At 30.9% G+C, this 12,758-nt stretch overlaps 2 protein-coding genes across 2 annotated transcripts in view; one reads left to right on the top strand and one right to left on the bottom strand.

Moving 5' to 3' along the window:
* On the bottom strand, positions 9 to 2,398 carry LOC104752622 (BEL1-like homeodomain protein 5; the record flags this gene model as incomplete). Its single annotated transcript, XM_010474812.1, has 4 exons — positions 1,818 to 2,398; positions 1,055 to 1,380; positions 830 to 890; positions 9 to 392 (listed from the first exon to the last, which is right to left on the bottom strand). Coding segments are annotated over exons 1-4 (1,221 nt in total), but the record flags the coding sequence as incomplete, so codon positions are not given.
* The window catches only part of LOC104752623 (transcription factor LHW), a gene marked incomplete in the record, with an annotated part of 3,190 nt that continues 3,059 nt past the window's right edge, over positions 12,628 to 12,758 (top strand). Inside the window, 1 exon segment of the mRNA XM_010474814.1 lies at positions 12,628 to 12,758.

A 12,758-nucleotide genomic window follows, 5' to 3' on the forward strand; every position in this document is an offset into this window, starting at 1 on the left:
AAGGTTTGGTCGCAAGAATGAGGCAGGCCAAGAGAAAGGGAGACGCCATTCCCAACCATTGTGTGATAGTTTTCAAACCCTCCATTGAAATGAATGAAGTTAGCTTGATTCATATGTTGCTTCCTGAACCTTCCTATAGAGCAACTTGAGGATGCATTTGGCATAGGGGTTTCGTTTTCATTGAATCCTTGATAAAAGGTGGGTAAGATCGAGTTCGAAGATTCATCTGAAGTGGAATTATTGTAAGGTTGCTTAGAAGATGAACCGTTGGTACTATGTTCATTTGGGTTACTTCCTTTTCTGCTTTCTTCAATATTCATTTCTTCCAAATACAATTCCTCCACCATTGGCTTCCACACTCGAACTCGAGCATTTATGAACCAATTAGACACCTACATCCATTTTACACAAAATTTCATTAATAAATATAGTTAGCAATTAGATGTTAAAAAAATGTAATTAGTAACTTTACAATAGTACATTTCATTTTGTTTTAAGTTTGTAAATATTTATTATAATTATACAATCATCGCTATTATGATTAAGATAATTATAACAAACATACAAAGATCATTTTAAATATATATATATGAACATCATCTATCTAATAATTTTACTTTACAAAAATAATTTGGTTCACTTGATTTTTGTTTTAGCATTCTTATATATTTTGATCAGAATAAATTTTGGTAGAACTATACATTATAAATATTTTACCTTTAATTTTATGTGTTCTGGAGTCTTTGTTAGATGATGTTATGAAAACTGTATATAAACTATGGGACATTTAACATTAACAAACAAAAGTATGTCGATCAAAATCATTTACCTGACTCTTAGTAAGACCAGTCTGTTTGGCAAGCATTACCTTATCCAGATCCCTAGGATATCTATATATACAAACCAAAACAAGAATCATTGGTTAGTCTACAGAAACCTAACTAGTGACTATTCCATAACCTTATTGTATAGTTTTTCCTTTGTTTCAAGGCTACATCATCCATATCGACTATAATCGAAACAAAAATTAAAGATAGAAGTAAACATTACTTACGGATGAAGAAAATGCTCAAAGAGCCAAGATCGTAGAATGGAAACAGCATTTTCGGGCAAAACTCTTTGCGGTCTCCAAGCATTTGAATGGTGATGTGCCATCTTACCCAAATGCTTAAGCTGCTCGTCACATTCCTTTTTCCCCAACAGCTTGTTTACGTGTTTGATTTGCAAACAAATCATGTCTCTTACAACACGGAACTTCTTTGATATTGTTTGTAACGCCATATGTGTGTATGGGTTTGCTGAGCCTAAACCCACGGCTTGCTCAAACGATGAGATTATAGTCTGCATTTGGTCATGGTATTGCTTGTATCTTTGTTCCACCTGTGTACATCTCCCATATCAGTTACCAATCTTTAAACGTTTACTTATCAACAAAATATACTTAACACTAGATCATTTTTTTCGTCATGAATTTTTTTCCCTTTCTCATCTAAAGGTTATTATTTTAGTGAGCTACTAATTTTTTTTTTTTTTTTTTTTTAGCCAAGAAAGTTTCGGACCTATTCCCATATGCTCGGGACCAACCTTTGATGCCTAACAAAAATCCGAAACATGTTAAACACTGGCATTTTGTCAAGGTAAAAAATCCACAATGGCCAACATAATAACAGCGTGATGGATTGCATTTGAGTCCTAATCTCAACCTTAAATAAAAGTACCTTCTTAGCATTGCTCACATAGTTGATTTTAGACACTTAAATTTCTTATATTGTTTTATGCCACACATATATCTATATAGGTAGTTACAAATGAATTACCTTTTCCACCATGGAGATGAGCTTTGCTCTCTTCATCTCCAACACTTGGCGGTAAGCAGCCACGCTAGGCGTATGGCCACCAACGATGTCCCCTTTTCCATAAATCGCAGACTCTTTACTCATTCTTGGTACTTGTTTGGCGCCATGGCTACTGTTTCCAACATTGACAATCTCATTGAGCAATTCTTGAGCAGCTCTCAAGTAGATCGGAGTCAAACCCCTGAAGACTCCTTCGTATGAATACGTAGAGACAGAAGAATTTCCTTGTTCTATATGATCTTCTACTTCATCTCGAGGTCCATGTTGTTGAGACCCAAAGCACAAGTTGTAGAAGTGATGGTTATGAGCATTACTGGTTATTGTCGGCTCGGGGAATGGATTCAAATTCATCATAAAAAGATCAGAAGAGGGTTCTCTCATATTAGATTCTCCATGAAAGAAAGAAGCCATTTATTCTGAAAAATAAGCCACAAAAAAAACATGGAATTCAAGAACAATCTCAAACTATATAATATAACTGATCTGACATTATCTCCTAGAGCATAGGAAAGAAAAGGTAAACAAAAGATCATGAAATTAAAGATATGTGGCACAGCAAGAAAACTAACTAACCCTTTTTTTTTATATAATAAGAAATGATGAGCAGCAAGTTATGGGTGTGAGTTTCTCATTGTCTTCTTCAACGTGTCGTTCTTTCTCTGCTTGCGATGGTCATCTAATACTGTTCTCTGCTTCAATGATGTGTCTGTCAACTAGAAAGTCCAATAAGTCGCCTTTCTAAATAAATTATGTGATTGGACTTTTCAGAAATGAGAAATATATACTTTTCTTCTTTTTTTTTTCTTTCTCATTGGACAACTAAACAGTGACACTCACGATTATTTGTCTTCTTTGTGATGATGTTTCGAAGTTCAAAGTTTCTATTACAAAGATTATTTTTATCTAGCTTACATAACATGATATATCCAAGGCATCTTAGGCATGAATCACACGATTCACAATCAAACCCAAGAGTTTATGCAAAATAACCATAGAATAGTTTTAATATATAGCTTAATCATAAATATTTCTATATAATTATAAATATATATTTTATTATATTTATAATACGTTGTATAAAGTGAAATCAATTTTTTAAAAGGTGAAAACTAATGACTTGTTTATATGATCACAAATCCGGATAACTATTGAAAAGTGTAGCTAGCATATGTTGTTTAAGCTCGACAATATATAGATCTACAAAGACAATCTAAGTATAAGTGTAGCTACCATGCCTTTATATTTAGGATCATACTTGTACCATTTTCATTCGTTTTGCCATTTGTTTACTAAAAGTGAAATAAGATTAATATATGTACGTTGACGAAATGAGAGTATTATAGATGGTATTATCTTATCATACGATGTACGCACGTTTAATACTTGGCAGCGCATGTATATGATCCCCAACATGAATAGCTTATTAATTAGGTAAACATTTATTACTAGTAATTAAATGTATGTAAAAACTAAAAAGACAATAGAAGTGGGTCAGCAGAACCATAGAGATATAGATGAAGAACGAGGAAACGTCTACTTCCACTCCACACATCAAAAGCCTACTTTTTTTTTGTATTTAAATAATAAATAACCATATTAGTTTGTGACAAGTCACTCTTTTCTTCTTTTCTACAACTAAACAACTAAATGTATTGCAGTGAAAAAACATATATAAGAAAGTAAAACTTTATCAGCCCGATCGAAATAAATAAAGTTTCTTTGCATGGCCCCTCTTTTTTGTTTCCAAAATTTCTTCCATTTACTTTTTTTGTTTATAAATAAAATATTAACAAAAAATTATGGGCGTAGTCGTAGATTCGTACAATTTCTCAAACCTGGGGACATTGTTATGTAATACACTATAGTACTCGACCTTAGCTTGTTTAGTCTTTGAAGAATGAATGCTATCAGAATTGTCCCACATTGACACTTGGCAATATTTGGGCCTAATATAAATAGTACATGGATCCCTTCTTGCCAATTGATTTTGGGTTGGATATTCTATTGGCGATAGAGAAATTTCCGTTGGTGTACCTTTTCTCATGTATTTTTCTTTCTTTGATGATACCAGTCATATTACTTGCCTCAAAATGCATTCCAATGGTATTGCAATTTCACTACTCTCTTTGTAATAATCTGGATCTTACATTTGGGACATGTAAATCTTTTGTTTACATGGGATCTGCTTGAAGATCAGATGTGTTAATGTAAAAAAAATTCTTAAATTTGAATAATGTGCATGGATTGGAAGTTGGAACATCAAAGTAGGTATACGTACGTATATATATGGTTAAAGACGTTTTGGAAATTATAATAATAAATATCAACAGAACTGATGAGCGCCTCAACATTTTTTTCTATTCAACGTGAGAATTATTATATCGTTTGGTGGATTGGGACTATGTATGAGAGACCCTAGCTATCGTGTCGGTCGATCGGATCCAAGTTGCGCACATTCATCACCGTTCAATTTAACTTTATTACAATAGTGGCTTTCTTTTAGATTGATCAAGTACAATGCGTTATAGTTGCAAAAAGAGAGAATATAATGCGTCGTTATTGCTATTTGCATGTATGGGTTTGTGTCAATTCACAATTCGTCATTAGAGTATGTAAAGGTACAACTTTGGAAAAAGAGTGTTGTAAAGTGTAGTTTAGGCTGAGGAAAAAAACTTAAAGAACTTAAAAAAAAAAAGAATAGAAACAAATTGAATATATGTATTTTTTTGAATAAACTAAGAGGTAAAAATATATATATATATATATATATATATATAGATTTAAACCGAAACTAAGTTAAGATTCTTTTAGATTTTATAACTGTGAAACTAAAAAGGAATAAAATCGAACAACTTGTTTCATAAACCAACCAAACCAAACTGAATGTATCGAAATCTATTAAAATTTATACTTGAAATCATATGTAACCATAATACTAAATATATATATTACTAACTCAAAGCATTGTTTATATCAAAGCTAACTTCCTTTTTAACTAAACTAAGCTGAGTCTAAACACCATAAAGATTAAAAGTTACTTATATGATGGGTATCAATAATAAAAAATATGACAAGATGTTGACAACAAAAAAAAAGTCCATATGACAAGATTAAAATAATTTTCAATAATCGAATTAAATTCGAGTTAAAAGAAAGCCATAAAGCAAACTGTTCAATAAACTTATGCGGTTATGCCTCTCTTGTTCTAAAAATCGGCCGCTAAGATGCTAGGCGTGTAGACCGATGAGATTAGTATATATAACGGGTAAAGAAAATTTAGAATGTGGTGTTCTTCTTTATATTGAAGTCTTTGAACTCTTTAGCATAAGGTTATATCCATTGTACAAAGATATTTTGGCTGAATAATTTTTCTTTTCTTTTAAAAAATACTGAAAATTCAATGTAGTATATAAAATTTTTAGTCCATTTGATAACTTAATTGTTTTGTTCTTTCTTACTGATCTGAAAGTTTCGGATATCTGACTTATGTGATGATATTTGTGGATGGTCTACAAAATACAGCACCTAAACCTCAACTTTAGACACGATAACATTGAAAACATATCCTGTTGATTATATTGATGGGATATTAAGGGGATGACAAGGAGAGTCCACTACGGTATTGAAAAAGTTTGGGTTAGCAAGTTAGCATGAATTAATCCAAAGCCATGTTGGAATAAGAGAACGACAAGTGTATTATTTACTTTGTCAAAACCATCATAACTGATCAACGACCATCATTAAAACGCTAAGAGTGAGTTATAAAGCTAATTAAAGCTTAGATTACTAAAAGCCATTATAGAGCAACGTAAGATATAAAGTGGAAAAGAAGTAGGTCTTGAAAAAAGTAGTCATCTCGTGTGCCTGCATTATCATGCAACTTCTAATCTTAGATAGCCATTATGGAAACAACTCATTACTTTGTCATTTTACAAGGAACTTTTGTTTTTTTTGACTTCTGGTTACTTAATGATGTTTAGGAGATTGATTTTTTTTTTTTTTATATATATATAATCGGCTGTCTTTAATTTGCAAAACTTGAATATGCGCAATCGTGGAATAATACTTTAATTAATGTATATAAAGAGAAAAATTATATGAAAATAAAAAGTTCTTGGTAGTCTAATCAAAATGACAAAAAACTACAATTTCAAAACAAAGAGGTTTTAGTCTTAAAATATACATAGTGAAATTGATCATCGAAACCAAGATTAATTAATATATTCCACGAAACTGGAGAAGGTGAACAACCCAGTACAGAGATGCGTATTTCTAATTAGTTCCGAAATTTGAAGTTGAGACTCTTGCTGCGTCGAGGGAGATATAGTTGGCATATAGCAAAATAATGTTTTCAATTTTAAGTGAACAGGTGATTTATAGACTCTCTTTATCATTTTGCCTCTACTAATATTTTATTGTCGTTTGACTAATTTAATATAGTCAATTTCATACTTATGGTTAGCTCTTAGTTATTTACAGAATCAGTTTGTCAANAAAAAAAAAAAAAAAAAAAAAGTTATTAACAGAATCATCCACTTGACAAATTCTTGAGAGGCTCTTTGCTTCTATAGTTCTATAAATGTCAAACTTAAAATAATAGAAAACTATGACTACTTTAAGGATGATTGTCTTGCTAGCGTTGTTAGAGTCGACTTGAGGGTCCAAAACAGAATGACATTGTGCTACCCCTGTCAAACGTCAGGGATTCAAAGACTTGTTAGATTCTGAAGTTGGTTGTGACATAGCTTTCCAAGTCGGAGTTGAAACATACGAAGCTCATAAACTGATTCCCTTATAAATTTCTCACAGCATGACATTTTCTGATTTCTTATTAACTGTAAAACCAAAGCTATGTTGGTGTGCTTTATATAATTGAGTATGCAAAGTATGCCATGAAACCTCCGTAATACATTCACGGGCCTTGCCCAATAAACATTAATTCAAAATAGTAGCCCACAACTCTACAATATACTCCACGTTAGCATAAATAGACAATGAGGTACACATTTGGTGCTAGTGTGTTGTGTATGACAGCATCTTGTCCATTCGTTACATACAATGGTCATAAATTAAGCGACTTTACATAAGACGTCTAATTTAGTCAGAATCATCATTCGCCTATTAACTTTTGCATAGAGTCAATATTGTCAAGCGTTTGGTATTATTAACTCTTTGGTGGATATATCAGGACTGAGGGTCTCCTTAGCATTTTTTCTGCGCATTGTACATATGAAAACAATAATAGAAAACTTCGTATATCATTCACTTTTATGGACGAATCATTTGACGTGACAAAATATTCTAGAAAAGTTTGAACTAGTTGATGAGTAAATTAAAATCACATTCTATTTGGGTTCATTTCACTAGATGGTATGTATGTCATACAATAAAGCGTTATTAGATGAATTGTTATATTTCAGTTCCAAATTTCGATTAAAATATTCTATAATATCAAATTTAATATAGTATTTGAATCTTCATACAATTAGTTTAGTTCAAATTTCGATTTTAGTCATATAATTTTATTTTCAGAAAATTAATATTTACATCATTTTTTCGGTTTGAATCCAAAATTGGTTTTGGTATATATAAATAAGGGAATCACTAAAATCTTATTTTAAAAAACCGGTTCAATTGTTATTTTTTCGTTTAATTTGAATTTTGTCTGATTTGGTTTATCCGGATCAAACACTCTCTACTCTCTAGTTAACATTTAACCAAAAAAAGCACACAGGCAATAAGCTTCCATGGGGGAATCTTGATATGCTGACTCCTCATTCCTCACTAGTCACTCCTGTAAGAAAGTGTGACAATATTACTGACATGTATGGCAGCAAACAGAAGAAAACAAAGTAGAATTAATATACTAGCGACTGACTGCTTTAATAGTCCATTACTAGTTAGCAGAAAAAATTGAGAAACACAAAACTTTAACAGTTCATTAACCAAAATATATATACATCAAAATAACGTGAATAGAGCAATTTTGAAACAAGGGTTGTTTTCATAAGTGTTTTCATGAGTGTAAAATTAACATATTATAATAAGAACAAATTAACAAGTAGAAGGTGAGCTTTCAGCCATTTGCTCCTCCAGTCCCTTGGTTCATATCAATGTGGTTTTTTCAACATATACCGGATACCATACACATCTGAATCAAGTGTAAAAACATATAATTCAAAAAAAAAAATCATAGTTTGGAGGAAAATGATAATGAATGAACACAACGAGCATATATGCTAGTTCTTTACAAGTTTTGTGGTTAATATGACATTTTCAAGTACAGAAAAACTATTGGAAACTGCAGACTTATTATATATATAGGTTCTATCATATCTGAGAGAGTCGATTTACATGCAAAAATCCTTGAAATTACAAGCTATATATATAGCACCGAATGGCTTGTAATCTCTCACTGACTTTTCATCATCATGCCTGGATAGGAAAAGATAGTTGATAATCTTCTAAGGCATGGACCGTGTAAGAAAAAGGATTGTAACGCAATAGTGAGGTAGCCAATCATTGTCCAAAACTTATTGATATGACTTGGTGGGTGGTGCAGACATTTTTTCTAGGAGATTTCTTGGATGCCATTAAGAATATTGTCGATTTGATACTTCTATATATAAAAGATTTGTTTCTTGTTCTTTTGAAAATCGTTACAACAAGTAGTAGCGACATAAATATATAGGAAAAGAATAGAGAGATAAAAAAGAGATGAGTGAGGGAGTTGTTGCTAGATCCAGCGAGAAACAAAGCCATTGATGTTCCGTTTAGACTTCTGGTGACGAAGACTGGACCACAGTTATTGTGTCAGTAAAAGGATAAACAATTTCACCTGCTCCTCTGCAGGATATTACATGATCATTTACTTAATTCTATTTTGTTTTAAAGTTATTTTGTGCATATTTTCTATATTTTATCAGATTTATACATGAAAAAATAGAATTGATATTTCGAGTCGAAGATGAGTCTAATCATACAAGTTGTAACTATATAAATGGATCTAATTCATTAACTACATAATAACACACACAAAAATGAACACAACTTAACAGCAAAAATCTGTCAATTATTTTTTTTGAACATCCAAAAATCAAGAAAAATAATATTTTAGAGTATTTAGCATTGTCGCTAATCTTGTTTTGGATAATGTATTTTTGATACCAAGATGCATGAACATCTATGAAACGTTTTTCCGTTGTGATGTCTAAACCAGACGTCTCTATTTTTGTTGTTTGCATGAACACTTTGACGGTAGTATTAAATTTTTAATATCTTAGTAACTCCAACATAAAATTATGAATGAGTTGTTAGATGCTCTATGAATTTTTTTAATACTATAAAAATGAGAAATACAGACGTCAAACTAAATCACCAAAATGATTGTGTTTTATTTCTATTTACGATTTAACATTATAAATATTTTGAAACTTTTTATTCACCTTTTCGAAGTGTATGTTCAGGTTTAAATGACACCTCAAATGTATTTAGATATTTAAGGTGGTATTTATATAGACTAACTTTAATATATAGAGCGTGCATGTTTCATAAACTCAATAATACAAATTTTCTTTATGCGACTTAAATTACAACTTCTCGTTAAATAATTAACACAATTATGCAATATATATATATATATATATATATACATACATATAAGTAAAATAAGAGGACGATGTTGATTTTTTTTTAATTAAAAGGCATATGCAAATAAGATGGAAGATGAAGATTGAATTTTGAAATGAAACAAAGGCAAAGCCAAAGGCTCTCATCATTCTTCATTATTCGCACTCTATTACACCACTCTACCCTACCCACTCTACCCACGTGGCATTCTTCCTCTCTCCAACCCTCCAACATCGATCATTCTATCATTCCTATACATGTCGGTATATTTTATCATTTCTCTACATTCTATTGTTTTCACAAATTATTACACCTCTATCGAATGTTATAGCTACTATATATATCTCATACTTTTTTTTCCTTTGAATACGTGTGTCCACCTAGTATAAAACTGAAGATAGAACTAATATGGTCTACATTTTATGCTAAAATAACCGAATAAACTGTATGAACACTTTGCCCCAAAAAAAAACTGTATGAACAGACGATTATCAACCAACATGGTCACGTTTTAGGATTCTTTTAAGTTTCCAAAATATTAAATATTCAGCAACTAGACATCATCTAATATATAACTCACCGAACACTTTATGTAACATATAGTATAAATACATGTTTCAAGGTCAAACTCGACTAATCTAGCTAAGAATGAACATGTAAACATTTCCGTAAATCCACATCAGATTAATTATTTCAGACGTAAATTTCTAAAAATTGAATTGAATCTGGTATTTTGGGGAGTTTACGTTCCACTTGGATCCTCAAACACCTAATTAACTACCACATGGAATTTATATTTTATTTGTTAAAATATATCATTTATAATAACATTTACAACTATGTTATATGAAAATTTTCTTTAAAAATGTAACATCACCTTTAATTTATGGTAAGTTAAATGAAGATAATTTCTAAAAACAGTATAACATTAATCTTAATTTTGCTCTATATATATTCTTTGTTATAAACTATTATTGTTCAGTGGATGTAATTGAGTAGAGAATGTAGTTTGGACCTCTATTGTCATAGGGGTCTCTCTGTGAAAATAAAAAAAAGGCACTGCCACTTCTGTGAAAATTTCAGAGAGTGAATGGCAAAACTTGTCACGGGTGACGTCATCAAGACAGCAACAACCACTAATTCAATCTTGATGGTTTACGAGACTACACCTAAGCATTTTAAACATCTTTTATCTCATTTTGTTTTTGTTATGATTTCTCCCAATTTCTTCTCTGCCTCTTCTTGTAAATATCAAATGAAATTCATTTTTTTCATTTTTCACTCGAAAAGTTGCAACCTACCACACAAATGTTTACTTTTGTTACCACCTATAGTTTATGTACCATCTAAGTAACTAGGGATATGTCTATATTCATTTGGTATATAGCAAATGTTTTTTTCCCACAAGAAACATGGACGGCGCAAATTTACAATAAGTGTTATGTGTGTTCTTATACAATAAGAGAAAAGAAAATATTCAACGTTACAAAAGCTTAGAGGTGGAGGTTTTGTTCGTTTGCCTCTTCATCTGAACATGGACGAGAATAGTAACCACATGAAATGTTGCGACCGATGATTATGTGATATATACATACCATTCATCCATATGATTTATCAATAACTAGCAATGCAGAAAATTTTCTATTACTAAGATTTATTTTGTTATTTCTGATAACTACGATGACTAAACGAAAAAAAAAACGGTGGTTTTTAGGACTGCTTTATTAATCAAATACGATAAATTTGATCGTCACTGATGACATGTGAACTATTTCTTCTTTTTGTTGCTTTCCAAGATCATGAACACCACAAAATTGATATGGTTATCCATTACGAAATTGCATTCATTTGAAATGTTTTAAAAACCTAAAATACTGTATAACTAAACAATAAGAAGCTGTGTATGGTCTATTCTCGTGAGAACTTCATTATCCTTAATTCTGTAACAATTGCATAAATAAATAAATAAAAAATCACAGGGGTCAATTTGTTGAACAATAATAAACATGCAATGTTGGTTAAAAAATAATTTAAAATTCGGCGTGGTGCCTTGTAAAGATACCTGAAAGCTCGAATCATAATTCTTTTGTATAATGGTGGTCAAAATATTATGATGTTCTTTTAGTGATTTTGTGTAATATTCATGATAGTTATCTCTATCGAAAAAAATTGAGTCGGATCACTAAATGTATATATAGATTTTATAGCTCTCGAGTTTGTATTAGATTATTGGGTTCTGATCTTGATGGACTCGCTAGTTGGTAACTGTTTAGCAAAATAATAGACCAAAGCACATAAGAATCCTAGAACACGGTATGCGTGAAGGTGCACCTCTTGGATATAGTCAGTATAATGGTTGTAGAAGCCAAGCATACTTAAAGAAGAAGACTATATATATACGTGAAGGGTGCACTTAACATGTTTTGCTTAGACAACACAATGATTTTATTAGTTTTTACAATCTTGAGAGGCTTGTGGTGGGTTTTGTCTTACCATGCTTATGAATTATGATGTGTATTTCTGGAACGTTAAGCATTTAATTTGGTTCTTATACAGTTAGGGAAAAGCAAATTGTGAGAGATGTTTATTGGCAAGATTCATTTGAGTATACCTCATTTAATGTAATATGTGAATGAACTAGCTAGTTACTACTAATTGATCGAGGTTGTAAGTGTTGAACCAAAGAGTGTTTTAGTGATTTTCTTAGAAAAAATATAAAATGATAGTAATATATATATATTAAAATAATCCGTAAATACGGGAAGCAATAACAGAAAAAAAAAAAAAAAAATCCACTTTAATTTATTGGCAACAACAACAACAACTACAAAGTACATAAATCCTCTAAATTCTAATGTTTTTAATAAATATATTTGGGAACGTCTTTTAATTTTTTTCTTCCTTTATCTCTTTTGTTTTTATCTAAAAACAAAACTTTTAGGATATTACCTCAAAAAAAGAAAAAGAAAAAAAAAGATTAAATTAAATTATTCGTCTACCACCATCGGAAAAAGACAAAAGACTTCGACTACCCCACTCAGTGGCACAATCCTGTAATTTCTACTAAACATCAATACCCTTTCTCGAATTCATCGTCTTCTGTGTTTTTTTTTTTTTTATTATTATTAAGAAGACAGTACCTTTTCCTCCATTTTCATTACCTTTTTTATTTTTCACCAAGAAGCACACAAAAGAGAGAAATAAGCTTCATTTGATTTCTTCTTGTTTTGAAGAAGCTAATTTCAAATGGCTGGTATTACTGGAATCTTAAAG

The sequence above is a fragment of the Camelina sativa genome, chromosome 16 (assembly GCF_000633955.1).
Source record: "Camelina sativa cultivar DH55 chromosome 16, Cs, whole genome shotgun sequence".
Lineage (NCBI taxonomy): Eukaryota > Viridiplantae > Streptophyta > Magnoliopsida > Brassicales > Brassicaceae > Camelina > Camelina sativa.